The sequence below is a fragment of the Hypomesus transpacificus genome, chromosome 23 (assembly GCF_021917145.1).
Source record: "Hypomesus transpacificus isolate Combined female chromosome 23, fHypTra1, whole genome shotgun sequence".
Lineage (NCBI taxonomy): Eukaryota > Metazoa > Chordata > Actinopteri > Osmeriformes > Osmeridae > Hypomesus > Hypomesus transpacificus.
In genome coordinates this window covers 10,152,295-10,170,581 of record NC_061082.1, presented here as the reverse complement: position 1 = coordinate 10,170,581, position 18,287 = coordinate 10,152,295, and the positions used below count along the sequence as shown (strand labels likewise).

General features: G+C 42.7%; 2 protein-coding genes across 4 annotated transcripts; both read right to left on the bottom strand.

Annotated features, from left to right (window-relative positions):
* Positions 1-2,327: 2,327 nt before the first annotated feature.
* LOC124485416 (UDP-glucuronosyltransferase-like) lies at positions 2,328-9,829 on the bottom strand. 3 transcript variants are annotated; one of them, XM_047047020.1, is made up of 5 exons: positions 8,972-9,829; positions 5,158-5,289; positions 4,578-4,665; positions 3,838-4,057; positions 2,328-3,046 (listed from the first exon to the last, which is right to left on the bottom strand). In XM_047047020.1, exons 1-5 carry the CDS (start codon positions 9,827-9,829, stop codon positions 2,764-2,766), a joined length of 1,581 nt encoding a protein of 526 aa, XP_046902976.1. In that variant the 3' UTR covers positions 2,328-2,763. The 3 variants fall into 3 exon arrangements, with proteins under 3 accessions (XP_046902976.1, XP_046902975.1, XP_046902977.1); XM_047047019.1 differs by lacking the exon at positions 8,972-9,829 and adding an exon at positions 6,233-7,242; XM_047047021.1 differs by lacking the exon at positions 8,972-9,829 and adding an exon at positions 6,728-7,238.
* A 7,317-nt stretch (positions 9,830-17,146) lies between these two features.
* On the bottom strand, positions 17,147-18,022 carry LOC124485768 (UDP-glucuronosyltransferase 1A1-like). Its single transcript, XM_047047554.1, has one exon. The coding sequence runs from the start codon at positions 18,020-18,022 to the stop codon at positions 17,147-17,149; it is 876 nt and encodes a 291-aa protein (XP_046903510.1).
* Positions 18,023-18,287: the final 265 nt, after the last annotated feature.

Genomic DNA, 18,287 nt, shown 5'->3' with positions numbered 1-18,287 from the left:
AATAGAAATCTAACGTTTTTCAACTTTAGCCAACTCTGATATTTCTAGTCCGCTCAGCTCATAGAACCAACACCGGCTTTCCCTTGGCTGAGCTATTAGCCCAAAAGCTAACGTTATGCTAGCAGGATTCAAAGGCAATAACATTGTGTACGGTTGACAAACAGTAAATATAATTTTACAGTATGTTTGACAATAAGATTTGCTAGCTAACCAGCCATGTCACTGTTCCAAAATCAATATCAAGATTTTCACGAACAATATCGGCCATATAGTAGTACTGAAGTATGGCCGCAGCCTGTGGAGGGAGTTGAATAGCAAATGGATGTTAGATGATCGCATGAAAGTTGACATTTTCTCCAAACACTGATTATAATTTGACCCCAGAATTCAGCTATCGAGCCATGTCATTGTCCCCAAATAAAATCAAGATTTTTAAGAAGAAAATAATCGGCCATGTGTAGAGTTGCTGCTACTGTCGTGTTGGCCGCAGCCTGTCTGAAGTAGATTGACTAGCGAGCTGAATAGTGAATGGGATGTGAGATGAGCGGTTACGTGACACTACATTCAGAAAATAAACTTTTTTCAAATAGGTTAAAGTAAATATCGAAGTCACTCATTGTTGTAAATACAAGTTAGCTTGTTAAAGTCTTTCACAATTGTAAATGGAGGCTTTGACTACGTCACTGTTGTTATGGTTACTTATTTAAGATATTTTGTACAGGCTCTTGTGTAGCCAGCGGAATAATTTAGAACGGTGAAAATACAGTTTTTCTGCAATGACGCAGTAGGTGTCCGTTATCCCCCTATAATGTACACCCCTGCAGCCAATCAGAATTGAGTATTCACCCAGACCATGGTATAAAATAGAGTTAGCAATGTAGCTAGATCCTTGTCCGTGTAGAGCAGGGGTGGGGAACGTCCGGCCCGCAGGCCGTATGCGGCCCGTGATATCATTTGGTCCGGCCCGCCATGGCACTGCAGGAACCATATTATTAGGTACATTATTCGTTGGCAGCAGCACTATTTTAATATGTGGAAGAGGACCGTGGAGGCGCGCAGTACGCTTGCATTAAATGTGGAATTCCTCTCTAGCAAATCAAACCCAGAATACGTTGTTGTTTTGGCTTAATAAGCCCCGAATGTTTACAACGTCTGGCTTCGTGCCTGATCAACACTCGGATCGATAAGCAGTCTTAAAAATGGTAGCAATATAAAAAATTATACGACCCCTTTCCGTAATCATGATACCCCTCCAGAAATGTTCACTGCACCCCCAGTCAAAGCAGGCTACATCCGTGCCAGCTAACTTTACAAACCTCACAAAGAGAAGCAGTTCCAGCCATCACATTAAGGTGAGTTAATAAAATGTTTGACCAAATATAGCAGGCACATTTTTAAGTTGATAAGGGTCTGTACTAGCCTGACGTTGTCATACTCATAATTCTAGTCAGAATATGAGTCTGAAAATTCTCCGTTGGGCTGTGACTACGGGGCGTGTTTCAACCGAACTTGTAAAACAAATGCCTCTTCGCTCAATTGGATAGACCTACAACCAATCAGAGCAACGTAATATGTTGTTTGTTGAAAACGAATTCAACCCAAGCGCTCTTTCGTGACGTTGTTGATTACGTTACTGTTGATCATCTGTCCATCATCGTATAAAGCCCGCCCTGGCAATTTCATTGGTCCGTCCCGATTCTGGTTTTCTGTAGTTGTCCCCAATAGAGACCCTCCAGACCCAATTTCCCGAACACATTTTTTGGGGGCTGGGAGAAGTTGGGCTGGCAGCCAGGCTAGGTCTGTACGCCCCCGAATGATTTTATAAATATCCAAATGGCCCTTTGCAGAAAAAAGGTTCCTCACCCCTGGTGTAGAGCTTTGTATGTGAGGAAAAGGACTTAGTCAATTCTGAAGGTAACAGGGAGCCAGTGTAATGTAGCTAGGACAGGACTAATGTGTTCTCTCCTTTTAGTTTTGGTTAATAATCTAACTGCAGAATTTTGAACGAGCTGTAGTCTTTCACTGGTTTTCTTGGGAAGACGAGTGAAAAGTGCGTTACAGTAGTCCAGCCGGCTGGATATAAAAGCATGAATTAACTTCTCTGCATCATTTTGGTTCATGAATGGTCGTACCTTTGCTATATTCCTCAGGTGAAAGAAAGCTGTACTTTTAATATTTACGTATAGTAAAACGCGTTATTATTGAATTTAGAGGACATTAAAATAAGCCTTGCTGCCAACATTTCCGGGTTCAGACTGAAGTTTTTAGGCAACCATCTGATATTAAACGCTTAAATTTATAGTTAAATAGTCGTTGAGTAAGAAACATTTTAGGGAGTTAAAATGTTTATTTAAAAAAAGTGACAATAGAAGTTGCAAAATACAAAAAGTAGTGATTGTTACAGCATCTTAAACATCTGGCATCATCATTCGTTGTTAATGTGAACAAAAGGTCAATCATTACACCTGCTAAGATATGTCATCAATTTGGATTAGGCTATATACCCTCTTATGAAAAGGCAGACCATATTTATCCAACTTTTTGGTGGCAAAAAAATATATAAAAAATGGCTTAGATTATTTCAAAGTAGTGTTCAAATAATCCTGAGACTTGAAATACGGAAAAACAGACACACACACAAATAGTGAGTGAAGAATGACCTCTTCAGTTGTCACAGCAGTTTTACGGCAAATCTCTGTCACGCATACATTGTTTTCAACCTGCTCCCCATAGGTTACAAACAATAGTCAAACTCAGCCACATTCAAGCATTCTTCTCCTTCAAAGTCTTGCTGCCCACGCATTTGCGGAAACAGAACAGGCATGATTTAACGGTCACCATAATGACCGTTATCAGAATGACAATTAGGAAACCAATGACGTCCAGGCTGTTATACTGGATCCAGTTCAAGTCATGGGCGGCAGGCCGGAGGTGCTCAGCTCCTTTGTGCCTCATGACGAACTCTGTCCAGAACACGGCTAGGTCTAGGGGCTCGATGGGACGGTCCCTGTGCACTGCCGACAGCTTCACCATTCTCTCCTTGTAGCTGTGGAGAGAAAACGGAACGTGAATGTCTAATTGTCATGTCCATACCTCTGCCCCCTAGCTGCGGTTTTTGTTTGTTTCTGTGTCTCCCTGTGGTGGGTGTGGCCATGGACTCCGGTTCCCAATTACCCTCACACACACTGCCTCAGTCTCCATACCTGTCTCCCATCAACTCATCAGCCCTGCAGTATATCAATCTTGGTTTTCACATCATTCATCGCCGGATTATAGTTATGTCTACCTTGGTAGTCATGCTCTCGGTTACCTACTGAATATAGTCAGAAGTGTTTTTGTGATATCATCATTCGTTTTGCTAACTTAGATTTGTACCTGTGCCTCCAGGATCACCAGCCACCCTGCCAAACCCCTGCACAGCCTACCCTGCCTGTCCACTCTGCAATAACCCAAACATTAAACAATTTCTGGACCATACCTCATCGCTTTGTTAGTCTGTGTTGTGCACTCGGGTCCATCACCACCACCCCCGTAACACTAAAGCTGCTTATATTTAACTCTCCCGTCATGGATAACTCATGAGCATATGTACCAGGAAAGAATTTTAATTAGCATTAGGATGTGAGAGGATCCTGACATACTGGGTGTTTTTTAACACTGTAGAGTTACAGCCAATGTGTGTCTGAGTGAACAGCAGACACAGAGCTGCTGCACTCACAAAAAATAGGAAACATGTTTTGATATAACATTTTCTACATAACTAATTTGGTTTAACATGGAATCAGTTAAGATATGTAATTTGATATTTTTGTAGGGGGGGATTATGCATTGTCTGACCTTCTGTCGTTGATGACCTTGTTGAGCGCCACCAGCAGGTTGTCAGCAGTGACGTCAAACACACTGAGGGCCTCAGCCACACCCCTGACGACCATACGGTGCACGTTGTCCCCCTGGTCTCCGAACAAGGGCAGCATCACCATGGGAACACCGTTGCAGATGCCCTCATAGATGCCATGTGTTCCTCCATGGGTGATGAAGGCTCTGGCTTTTTGGTGGCCTGCAGAAAACAACAACAATAATCATCATCAGACACAGGCGAAAGAATATGTTGCCACATCCATTTGATTTCAGTTGATGTTATTTAAATGAGTTAGGGGAAATGCATCAGGTAATTAAAATACTGTTCATCTAATGACTAAGGAATGAATGAAGATTTTATTTCAGTTCTTTATGGGAATCTGTTTCCCCCTAGGCACACCTGGAAATGTTCAGCAGTGTCTACAGTACATTAGTGCAATACTTGTATAACTTAACAGGACAGGCTGATGAGTCCCACAGCCTGAGAGACCTGCAAAAGTCAATTTTATAATAGGAAGGATTCTTGTAATTAAACGTTACTCAATATGGACCCAATTGGATGCATTCAACCAATCAGAGCAACAAAACAATGTTTGATCCCTCCGGCCCGGGCCACTTCCTGTATGTCCTCCTCTTTCTCTCTCCCCTAGATGTCACGCAAGTCTACATTATATCCCAAACCAGCAGAAATGCCCTAAAACATGTCTTTAAAAACCCACCAAGAAGGTCGTTTTGAGGGAGCCACTTCATGACCTTGACGTTTTTAGGAACATTGTCTGGGAGGGGCCCAGTGTATCTCCACACAACCTGAAACACACAGCAACAACTCATCCAGTCAGTGGAACCAAGTTGAATGGATTGGACTCCTCAGTACGAACACCACCCCACCCACACCATCGAACAGTTTGTTTTACGGTGGCATAGCTGGCTGAAGAGCAGTGGTCAGTTGGGTGTGTGAGTCAAAGAACCTAAGATTGAACCCAAGAGAGGACATGGGAGAGAGGAGGAAATACTGACAAGCAACACCTGTAACATCAGACAGAGACAACCCCCCCACCACGTCAGCTGTAAACAATCGGATGCATTCTGCATACTATCTACAGTACTGCAAGATCAAGGGGATTAAACATTTCTTGAGGCACGGCAGAGGGATAAAGTGGTCTCTGATTAGACTCATTGTGTTTTAGCATTGTCAGGAAACTGTAAAAGGCTACAGCATGTATGAGGCATTGTTGTAATTGTGTTGCTTTGGTCCGAGAAAGTCAGGTACTGGACTGAAACACCAGGTCCTTTTCTTACCCTTTGAGGAATCTGCCTGAAAGTGTCTATGAACTGCTTGGCTTTCTCATCAGGCATTTGAGACACCATGGAGCCAAAGGTGAACACAATGAAGCCGTCCTCTCCAGAACCCTCCACAAACTCCTCTAGGTCCTAAAGAGAGAAAGAACAGGAGTGTTACAGGATTACAGTCTCTTAAACCAAACTGTCACTACAAAAGTGAGGATGCCCGTGTGATGGTCCACAGAAAACATTACCAACAATAGTTTTCTGTTTAAACATGGTGTTTTCTGTGTACGTGAATTACTATATATACACATAAATGTTTGGAAACATAACATGTTCTTAAGTTGAACAGTTCCTCCACAGACTTGAGGTTGTAATAAGAGGCCATGTTTGAACATCACACCCTTAGTTCATAAAACGTAAAATACACAAATCCTATACAACAATTAAAATGAAACCTCCCCCTGCTCTTTCCTAAGGTATTTAGTTCTCTTAAACACAATAGGGCCCCACATTTCCTCCCAGGAATTACACTGGCCAGAGCTCAGAGGGGAGGCTGGTTTTCCTGGCTCAGATTTCAGCCCGTCTTTCCAGAAGATGGACAACTCCCCCTTACAGCATGTTTGTGCAATTTTACTCTGAGTACAACCGCAGGAGAACGGATGCAATGTCACATAAGGTCTGAATCCAGAAAAGACTTAAACGCTTCATGCCATGTTTTTTGACACTTGCAAAGATCAAGCAGGCAATAAAAGGATTTTAGAGAAGTACATTTTAGAGAATACTACTGTATAATTTTGGCCTGAATATTCCTTCACTCCAATGTCTTTAGTAAGGAAAATAATTCCTTTAAACCAGTGATTTTCTAGGAACAGATGTGTGTGTGTCTGGCAAAACAGAAACATGTGGTAAAGAAAACATTCCAAAGTGTCAAGAGAGGAGGAGTTTCCAGTAGTCAAATTTCCTCACTGTTTGGTGTCCTTGTTGAGAAGGGACATTGTTAGGAATTTGTCTAATAGAGATGGAAACTCATTTGCTGCACTTATAAGATTGTTTTGATGTGTCTAAATGCCCCCTTTAAAATACTCACAGCTGGTAGAGGGGATCTTTTTGCACAGTTGATCCCTCCGATTTGGACCATGTTGGGCATGAGTGGTTTGGGGTACTCAAAGGTGAAGTCATACCTGAGCAGCCAGATAGCTCCCTCACCAATCAGCTCTCTATAGGTCATATCATTCTTGAGATACCTACTGGTGAGCTCGTCAAAGCTAGCAAAGAGTAAACGGCACATGTAAGACTCTACAGTGAACATCACCATGTTCTTGACTCTGCCTAGGAAGTCCATCTTGTCCGTGTTTCCACTGTAGAAACGGGGAATGTAAGAGGGAGGGGCAGGGCACTGGGCTGCTTTTTCGTCTAGGCCACAGGGGAGCCCTCGCAGGAAGTAAACAGCTGGCATAGAGAAGGTTTTGGCCAGGATGGAGCCACAGGGGAGGAAAGGATCTGTGAGCATGAGCTGGAACCCTTCTCCCCGTAGTCTCTCCATGAGGGGCTGGTTGTAGAGCAGACCCTCGCATGCTCTCACCTGTATGTTGGTGAAATTCATCAACCGTTCCCCGTTAACAAAAATGTCTGTTATCTCCGGGATCTTGGTGAAAACTCCATCCTTTAAACTATCAATGACAGCCGACAACTCAGCCTTCTCGTAGGGCACTTCGAAGACCTCGGTCCTGAAGAAGTCTGAACCCTGGATCAAAATGCTGGTTTCTGGCACCAGGACGACCATCTCGTGGCCCCTACGGGAGAGCTCCTTCACCAGAAGCTTCATGCTGAGCCAGTGACTCCCGTCCACAGGCATGACCAGCACCTTCTCCCCCTGTACGGGCCCCAGAGTGCAGCATAGCAAGGCCAGCAGCCTTGCAGCAGGAACCCACCACCCCCGGTCCATGCCTGCTCCTCTTAGAGCTGAGAGCAACGCGGTTGTGAAAAGGACACTAGCTATCTCTGTCAGTCCAAGCAGTAAGCACTGTGGAAAAGGGGCTGTACTCTCTCTGGCTAAAGTGTACGTGTGTGGGTGTGTGTCTGTGAAGTATGTGTTTCAGTGTGCTCCATTTGCTTGTACAGGCAGGCTATTATATAACCTCAGACTAAGTAAGAGACTGTGGCCAAACAGCCTCCCCCTGTGGAGTAAGTAGGGGTAAAGTCCATACATTTCTAGATTGGGGTAAAGGGTAAAGTAAAGTCTAGATTGTTTCCAGGTTAATGATTTCTTTCTTTCAGAAAGAAGTCATAATAATCATGAGATTGCATAAAGACCACTGAGATGTACTCTAGACACTAATGTAATCATATAGGGTGTCAGGTATTACAACAAGAATGAAGCAGCAAATTAACTTTGTTAGCCTGTTAGAAAAAATATGTTGTGATAATAATACAATTAGTTCCAGTTTCACAGCATTTAAATGTGCTTTAAGTTATCTTCGTTTTTTTATGTTCTAGGGTGGTGAAATATTTCTCTGCAGTTTCTTTATATTAAATAAAGTTTTGTAGAATAAACAGTTTTATTATTTGAACTTTAATGAACGATTTGGAATGTAAAGTAAAGGTCTTTCTGCAGCTCATGCAAGTCACGGTTGCCGTGCACACAATCAGGATTACCTCATGTTTCGTGCTAAATCAGCCCTATTACCTTTGGCTCCTCCCTGTCTCCTCCCCCACCTGAACTATTTCACACGCACACAAACTCACACGCACACTCCTCAAACAGGATTGTTGCGTGCGAAGCGATCCATCTTTGGAAAAAAACACCCACAACCCCACTCTGGAGATAGATAACATCAAGCGCGATACAAGGGGAGGAATTCTAATTACTGTTAGGACTAGCACATTCTCAGGTAAACCTTTTGGAGAAGATTTGAACGTACAGTATATACACGGGAGTTATCATCTATGGATGTAAATGCATAATACATATCTTATGCAATCGAACATAAAAAATATAAATACAAATTTGTGCCAATCACCTATTTCAGTCACCTTTCTGTTACAAAATACTACTAACCATCTGATATTTGAGGGTAATGACAGAAGTGACAGTTAACAAGTTGCTTGTCATTTTGTTATTCTAAATGGTGCAATTCACAAGAACAATGTAATTCTCCAAGAATAAAGCTTCAAAGATTACTTGCTGTATTCAGTATATTAAATAAAAGTAACTAAAACCTTTTCTCACTATTCCAGAAAACACAAATGAAGGGCATTATAATTCTGTTTGAATTGTACAATAAGATGTTTGTTTGTTTACAATCTGATTAACTCCATTCTGCAGACAATATGCTGAGGAATGCAGCCAGGCTCCCTAAGATCATCTCACTCAGTAATCATGTCTTAATGTATCAGTGAATGGCCATCTGTTTTCACTGGAAGGGTGGTCAGAGAGAGTTGAAACTGAACACCAGAAAGCCCATGATTAGGCAATCGACTAACCCAGTACACACTATTTTGTTCAGATTGCAGACCTCCCTACAATGGGAATTGCATCTTGGGGTTGTGTCTCTTCACAGATCAAGCTCCATCTGTTCTTTGAACTCACCGATTTGTCACTTAGAATATCAGGGCTGTTTACTGTGACATATATCAGAGATACTCACACCCCAGTCACTCTTTTCACCTCACAGATTTAAATGTATTTTTAATTGAAAACTATTGAAGAAAAATAATGTAACATTTTAGGTTACATGTGTTTATTTAAGGTTATATCACTAATTCGTAAAGCTTCTTAATACGGACGGCAAATAGATTAACTACTTGTCATATTTGAAATACTCACCGTTGGGAGTGGGGCTGCCTTTGCACAGTTGATCCCTCCGATGTGGACCATGTTGGGCATGAGTGGTTTGGGGTACTCAAAGGTAAAGTCATACGTGAGCAGCCAGATAGCTCCCTCACCAATCAGCTCTCTATAGGTCATATCATTCTTTAGATACCTGCTGGTGAGGTCATCAAAGTTAGCAAAGAGTAGACGGCACATGTAAGACTCTATAGTGAACATCACCATGTTCTTAACTCTGTCTAGGAAGTCCATCCTGTCTGTGTTTACACTGTAGAAGTGGGGAATGTAAGAGGGAGGGGCAGGGCACTGGGCTGCTTTTTCGTCCAGGCCGCAGGGGAGCCCTCGCAGGAAGTAGACGGCTGGCATAGAGAAGGTTTTGGCCAGGATGGAGCCACAGGGGTGGAAAGGGTCTGTGAGCATGAGCTGGAACCCTTCTCCCCGTAGTCTCTCCATGAGGGGCTGGTTGTAGAGCAGGCTCTCGCATGCTTTCACCTGAATATAGGTGGAATTCACCATCTGCTTCACACTAGTGAAAATGTCAGTGAGCTGTGGTCTCCTGGAGAACCCGTCGTCCTTCAGGCGGTCTATGACCGCCAACAGCTCAACCTTCTTGTGGGGCACTTGGAAGACCTCGATTCTAAAGGAGTCTGAACCCTGGATCACAAGGCTGGTTTCTGGCACCAAGACGACCATTTTGTGGCCCCTAAGGTAGAGCTCCTTGACCAGCAGCTTCATGCTGAGCCAGTGGCTCCCGTCCACAGGCATGACCAGCACCTTCTCCCCCTGAACGGGCCCCAGAGTGCAGCATAGCAAGGTCAGCAACCCTGCAGCAGGAACCCACAACCCCCGGTCCATGCCTTCTCCCCTCAGAGCTGAGAGTAACGCCACTGTGAGATGGACACTGAGATCAGTCACTTAGGGAGCCGTTCTCTCAGTCGTGAATGTCTTTGGAAGTATGTGAGTCAATATGCCTTGTGCGCTTGTACAGGCAGGTTAATATGTAATATTAAGTCAGTACACACTCTACCTTCCAGATGACACACCTTCTATAGTGGCCATTGCAACTTTTGTCAACCCAACTCAGCAGTATTCTAATTATGTCTGGAGCTCCCCAAAGTAGATGGTGGGGTGTGTTGCATGTATTTTTCTCTCTTATGGGAGGTGGCGGGGGGGGGGGGGGGGGGGGGGCATTGTCCTAGGCAGAGCCGGTCCTTCCTACAGGTGACATAGGCAGCCGTCTAGGCATGAAGAGGGGGGCGGCATTTTTGGCAAGTGCATCCATTAATTAACCGCGCCACGTCATATATCCGTTTATCCTACGTGCTAATACTGGCCCAAAGAGGGCAACATCTCTCCTGATCCTCCTTGTCTGTCTCTGTATCATCTGAGCCTCCTGCATCTCTTCCTCTTCTTCAACATCTTCTTCTATCCCGCCTCAAACTCATCCTCATCTCTCTCATCATCTGACAGCTACAAATCTGAATTTACCTCAACCATCCGGAAAAGAATCCTCTCTGCTTCAGTTCTGTTTCTTACAAAAATTTTACATGAAGATGATCTTGGTGTCCACTATAATTGACATTCATGAAAAGGCTATTATTTCAAACAAAAAATAATATAACTACTTTCAAAACAAAAAACATATTTCCTCAGAAGTTAATAAACAACAACATATACAAATATAGCTGCAAGCAGCAATGTGGTGGCCAAGCAGGTCAGATGACCCAGAGGAAACTTTCGACATCTAGTGACTGCGGTGTACCTGGCCTCCTTTGCAGTGGTTTACAGTCTCGCTAAACAGAGAATCAAAGACATGACGAGCTTGTCAACTTTGGCTGGATTCGAACCTCTGACGTTGACGTTTCCAGGACACCAATTTATCCTAGTGAGCTATTCTCAGTGCTGGAAATCACAGATTTCAGTTACTGGGTAAAAATATTAGCAGTTTTTCCTGTGGCAAGCGTGGTCAGATTTGGCCCAAGTTTAAACAGCTGTAATTCAGTTCTATTTTGACATGTCACAGTGATTGTGGTCTGAAGATAATCTGGGCAAAATTAGGTGAATTTTTGATATTCACCAAAAACGTTTTATTCATTCATTCAGAATGGCGGCCACATCAATTCAGCTGGTATCACTATTTAACATGTCAGACACGGGATCGCCCCCTAGCGGTTAGATGACACAACCTTTTGTGGACCTCTTTGGAACAGGGTCCCGAACACCTGTACCAAGTTTGATGTCAATTCAGCAAATATTTCCTGAGATATGATCTCACTCCCGGTTTTGGCGGCTTTATCGCCGACTTTGATCAGCTTTACCGGAAAAACAGTTTTGAAAATCAAAAACCATGTGAAAACGTTTGTGAGGCTTGATCTGAAGATAATTGGTGCCAAATGTTTGCTTGTTGCAGCGCCACCTAGAGGTGAAATGGCATGACCTATTTTGAACTTCTTTAGAACAGGGTCGCTAGTCCCTATACCAAATTTGTTGTCAATGCAGTAAAGAGGTGCTGAAATATGACCTCACTTCTTTTGTGGTGGCTTGGTTGACGACTTTGTTTGGCTGTTCCAGTCAAAAGGTTTAGATAATCAAAAAAACATGTGATGTCTGTTGTGTGGCTTGGTCTGAAGATGATCTGTGACAAATTTGGTGAAGATTGGACAAACCTTATAGGAGAGGTATCAAAAACACGTTATATTCAAAATGGCGGCCACATCAATTTAGCCACATAAATTTGATGTGGCTATAACTAACAAACGGTTGCGAAAATCAAAGCTCCAGGGGATGAAGTGCTGAGAATAAATTTAGGGGTGCTTGAGCACTCCTAAAAAGGGTCTAAAATTGCCACTGAATTGTACCCTCTCTAGTTACATTAATAAATGCATTGCAGGTCAATATAAGGTGTGCCCCAAAATGTTCTGCTTGCGCTCCAAACATTTTCAGTCAGGGGCTACGGTGCTCCTAGTAAAAAGTCTGGAACCCTGCTCCAGGGGATGATTTTTGTGAGGCTTGGTCTGAAGATCATCTGTGGCAATTTTGAAGAATATTCGACAAGCATTGTAGGAGGAGTAGCGAAAAAACCCTTTTCCTTTACATTCAATATTGCGGAGAATCTATAGAACTGGGTATGATGTCATAGACAGGGATGTAGTGGGGGCTAAACGCATGTAAACGCCGTTTACGCACATCCCAAAATTCGGTAATAGCGTTTATCCACCTCAAAATTGCGTAAATTGCGTTTATCCACCTCTAAATAGCGTTTTTGCGCGTTTACGCACATCTAAGTTCCCTGCGCCTCGTATTCTGCCGTTGGAATAATCCGAAATAAATGTATTTCATATTGTTTAACATATCAACACTGTAGTATGTATTATTTCATCTGCGCTGTATGGTCTGTGACCCTCCAATCAATGCGTTGCGGCTGCGGGGCGACAACAATCAGGATCCACGAAGTATGTCCACACACATACACGTTGTGGATTAGTCTACCTGTTCGGAATGGATTAATTAGCCATGGTTATCAGGCTTTTTTTGAAGAGACCATCGAGTGCTCCCACTCCCACAGATGCCCGCAAAAGGCCTAAAGTACAGAGTAAGATCAATTCATGTTTGTAAACGTTTTGGTTTGCACAACATCGCATTAAGACATGGGACAAACGGCTATCCTACTATTATTAACGTTCTTTTAAATACGATAATGCAGATACAAGCCAACTTTACTGGTTCCATTCAAATAGGCCTAATGAAACTTAATGATGAATAAATAAACAGGGTTCTCAAGCCTCTGTGAAGGGGCTGAAATGTCAATGCATGTAGTTTTTCGGCGACCGTAGCCTACGGAGGGGGGGGGGGGGCTTGGCAACCCTGTAAATAAATAAATTATACAATTCATAGTTTATCCACCTCAATTTTTACCACTACACCACTGGTCATAGAGTGCGTTGAACTCGTCTTACATACACATGACATATCAATGGAAAGCCTTGGAAGTCCTCTTTCGAATACAACAGGGATTGATAGAGTAACTCAAAAGAATAAAGCTAGATGCATGTGAACAAAATGTCCAGTATAGAGCATAAACGTTAATGGGCGGGATCTCAGGAGGATATGAACTAAAGCACAATTTAAAGTGTATTAAGTGTACTTTTATGTGGTAAAGTGGAACAACTTCAAGTATAGTGAGTACACTTTAAGTGTATGGACATAGCCGTAAAAAGCCATTAACCTGTTTATTAGTAGCGTCACATTACATTTATGTCACACATGTGATCGTTCGAAAGCGGGCCCCACAGAGTACATTTACATTAAGTCATTTAGCAGACGCTCTTATCCAGAGCGACTTACAGTAAGTACAGGGACATTCCCCCTTGAGGCAAGTAGGGTGAAGTGCCTAGCCCGTGCCTTGCACGGCTGGGAATCGAACCAACAACCGTCTGATTACTAGCCCGATTCCCTAACCGCTCAGTCATCTGACTCCCATCTGAGTACCGTCACACGTGTGATTCTGAACATTCCAACCGACTATTTTCAGATAGACAAAAACTATATGACAAACGCTATAGTATGGCTTCAAAATGTACAATTAGGAGGTTAACAAGTAACACTAGCAGGTAGCATTGCTACGAGTATTATGCTAGGTTGCTAGGTAACGGAAGCTAACTAAAGCTAACTAGCTTCCGTTTTAAAACAATAACTCACTCTGGTGCAGTGTTAATTTTGGCAGCTATTTTTGATTTAGTCTTAGTCTTTAGACGAAAATGCTTTTTTAGTTAAGTTTTAGTCACATTTAGTCATTTTAATCCTTCGTAGTTTTAGTCTAGTTTTCGTAGACAAAAACTAATTACATTTTAGTCTAGTTTTAGTCTAGTTTTAGTCACATTTAATAGCCATATTAAACTCATTTTTTCCCCTTCTCAGTAGGGATGTGCTGCGCATCTCCATCACTGAGGACGATGCAATACACATATCTATGCACCGCCAATGATCCGATACATTAAAGATACATTAAAGATTTTCACAATGTATGCTTCATGTTTTGGCTGCTTGCAATGTTTGGGACTACCTCGTTGTTATGATCAGTGACCTATGCTCTTTTGTAAAGCTCTCTCTTGGAAGTCGCTTTGGATAAAAGCGTCTGCTAAATGCATAAATGTAATGTAAAGATACATAAAAGCAACTACTAATGCGATACGATTCACCCCTATTGCGATACAGTGCGATTTGAAAAGATGTGATTCAATGAGATGCAATGCAAAATAATATGATGCTATGCAATTTAATATGGTACATAATGATGTATTTCTTTGTCAGACAATTAACTAAACAAGTGAAAGTTTTACTTCACATATTAAACAAAGTCTCTGAGAAAAGATAAAATAACATCAGGCCTGGACCTTGCCTTAAACCAGTCTTTCTTTTCTGTTGTATGTGTTCTCTGAATGTAAAAAAGGGTGAACTATTACTGGCAGTCAAGCTGCTGTAAACACTCATTTAACACCACACACTAAATTGAACTCATGTCCTACTTTAAGGTTTTTCTCAATGACTCAGCTATCTCTCGTATTACTTTGTAGTACACAACAGGGATTTGTTTCTCGGAGAATATAGAATTCCTATTCTTGCTAGGGTTACAGGTGGAGCTAGCCACTGACTGTAGCCATACCTGAATCCGAGGTGGAGGCAGACGTCTCCACACAAATACAATGTAGCTTTCTTCAGGTGACTACCTAAATTAGCCATGCTGCTTGTGTACTTCATAGCAGCACGACATATCTTGCCAGTAGACCAATTATCATCCTACGTCACACAACTGTCAAGCAGGCTCAACTGCGCATGTGGGTTGCAAAAGACGAGCTTTTCCCCGTTCTATTACTCTTGGAGTGTCAGGTCATCATATATCTCTGGCCACTGGATTGCAGGGCTTGATATTAACTTTTTGAGGGCAACCTTTCGGACAAATACATTTACGTTCACTTGTCTATGCACAAGGCAGTCCTCCCTGACGTTTCTGGAGTAGAATGGAGTGAAATACAACATTGTGCACACTGCCAGTGAGCGAGTCTGACTGAGGCTAACGTCAAAACAGTGTAACTGGGATGTAGTCTCACTCAGATTGCCAGTTTAAACAAATCAGAAAAATAATCGGACCAGCTGACTTTAAAAGCAGAATTCCCATATCTCTTGAAAGCTGCCCTGCTCGACTTTTTAAATGTAGAATTGACTGTAAAAGTGTAAAATTATGAACTTTGTGACCTGATGTGAAGACATGGTTGCCGCTCGACTATGCGGTCTGTACCGGGCGACTTTCTCACTCAAATTTCAAGACTTTCGTGACCCAAATCAAAATTCTGATGCGACAGATCATTGGGTAATCGCTTTCTCTCCTATAGGCATGTCCTCCTCGACGCTTTTGGTCTTTTTAAATCTAACTATTTGTATTATCCGTGTGGTCCTTTTGCCATTTAAAATGCTATCCTTTCCCGGTTTTCTGCAGCCACAGTGCGCGCGCATCCCGATTGTTTACAAACAAATAATTGGTCTATTGCATGGGTTAATAACACGCCCGAACACGCGCGAAACTTGGCCGAGAGACGAGAATTGGCCACTGACAGCAGTAGAGATGAGAGCCCGCTTAAGAAACAGAGAGGTGGAATCTATCTAACTATAAAATTCTTGGGGGAAAAAAAGTATTGTGACTTCGTCAACCACCAACATTTTTGTCTCGTCTCGTCTCGTTAACGATAGGTATAATATATTTAGTCATAGTTTTTATTTTCAACGATCCGTTTTCGTCACGTCTTAGTCTCATTTCAGTCATGAGAAAAAGGTTGTTAACCAACATTTTTCGTCAAAGTTTTCGTCAACGAAATTAACACTGCTCTGGTGGAAGCATCTGCAATATTTAGAACTCAATCCTTAACAGGTTAAAGTTGTTCCATCCACTTTAGTACATAAAAGTACACTTAATACACTTTAAATTGTGCTTTAGTACAATTAAATTACAACTAAAATATACTTAGTACAAAATTAGTTGTTCCAAAATAGCACACTTCAAATTAACTAATCATTCAATAACTTGAAGTATACTGATGATGATGTCTTCAAGTATGCGAAGATTTAGTATTTTTCTAAGATTTTTTTTACCTGGGTGACAGCCTCCCATTTGTTAATTTTCTTTATTGGCACTGGCCTGACCCAATCAAATCTAGGAACCCCCTTCCCCTGATTCATAATTTTGCCTCCCACTAGCCCTGAGACAGGAGCTGTTGGCTAATGCGTATGCTGGTTTAGCATCGCTTAAATGGAGAAACAAGCACCAAAGCGCAAGGGAGGGACAGAAAAGTTATGGGAGAAAAAGATACAAATCTACAGGCGAATGCTACAAAATGTGCAAACATTTCGAACATGATTGCTGCTTCAACTTCAGCATTACCTGTAAAGGAAGAAGGAGAGGTGGCTGGCTCAGAGGCAGAAATATACTGACAGGGTCAGCGAAGAACACGAGGAGGAGGAGTGACCATAACAGGGCCATGGGAGCGAGTGAGGAAAAGATGGAAGAAAGAGTAGTTGACGACGGCAAGGGAGGGAGGCTGTGTGTGTGTGTGTGTATGTGTGCGTGTGTTTTATGTGGGCCCAATATGAATCTTACAATAGTTAAAATTCAGAGTAAACTGTTTTTAAAAGTTGCTAAGACAATATTAAGCAAAATAGTAATAATAACAATAAAGGCAATACAATATCAAATATAAACAATAATAAAAAATACCATAAATATACAAATCATAACTCTAATAATTAATTAATTATTTAAGTGTAAGATCAACAGATAAGTCTTGAGACACCTCTTGGAGGATCCAAAACTATCACATCAACGCAAAACACTAGGCAACTCATATCATAGAATGTACACATATTTTAAGAGGACTGTCTGCAGGGAATGGGTTTGAACAATCACGGTGGGTGTGGGCCGCCTGGGCCAAAAATGCCAGGGCCGATTTTTTGTCCCAGTCCAGCCCTGGACGCACCTATGGTAGATATGCATCTTATCAGGCCCATCGGTAACTGAGTCATGCGTGTCTGGTCAGAACTAGAATGGAAAAACGCCATTGTTCAACCCATTACTGGGATGAACAAAAACAACTTTCTGACTATTGCTTGCCATCAAAATGTGTTTTAACTGTTACTTACTGATGGAAGGGGCTCCGGTTTCTCACACTTCAATGCTCCAATCATGACCATATTTGGCATTACTGGCCTGGGAAATTCAAAGGCAAAGTCAAGTTGCATGAGCCACAGGGATGCCTTGCTCATCAACTCCGTGATAGTGGTCTCCTTCTTCAGGTACCGGGAGGCCAATTTATTCACATCAGAATACAAGAACCCACAGGCCATTGGCTCAAACACACTTCTCAGGAAGTTGACTGTCCTCTCAGCCAGGGTCATCTGGTCAGTGTGGTGGGTGAAGCGCATGGGTACGTACGAAACAGGATGTGGACACTTGCTGGCCTCAAAGTCCACCATACATGGGAGGGCGATCAGGGTGTAGATAGCTGGGATGTCCAGATATTCTCCAACGATGACCCCGGCCGGCTCAAAGGGATCGGTGAGGATGGCATCGAATCTCCAGTTTTTCAGGATCTGCATCAACTCTTTGTTCATCAGCAGGCTCTCGCAGGCCCTGCTGATGTAACTTCTCAGCACCCTCAGGCTCTTGAAATATCTCCAGGCCCTGGTGAGGGCGTTGGAGGCATCCTGAGACATTAAGCCCTCCAGGTTAGCCTGTACCATAATCTGCAGCTGTTGCTTGGTGTAGGGCACAGGGAAGGTGAGGGTGGTGGAGTTCTCCGACAGACCCATGCTCTTGCTGGCCTCTGGAATGACCACCACAACCTGGTTCCCCCTCCTCCCCAGTTCCTCAACCAGCGGCTTCAAGCCCGTCCAGTGACTTCCATCAGACGGTATGACCAGAAGCTTCCCTGCCTCTGCCCCTGAGACCAGACAGAGAAATGACAGCAGAATCAGCCTAGTGTATATTTTGACTTCGGCCATGGAGCTCAAGAGAATTCTCCTGTAAGTACACACCTGGAGACTGGAATGAAAGACGTGGTTGTGCGGTAAGCTATGAGTGCTCTGTCATAAACTGCAGTGCAAAGGGAGGCTTTTAAGTCAATAGTTGAGTCATGGTGAGTGGCGGAACTCTGGAGAGAACGCGGAAGATTATTATTTTTTTATTTATTAATGATCATATAAGACCTATATACTCACATTTGAGTACCTCATAGAGTCTTTGACACTGTCTGCAACGTAATTAAAT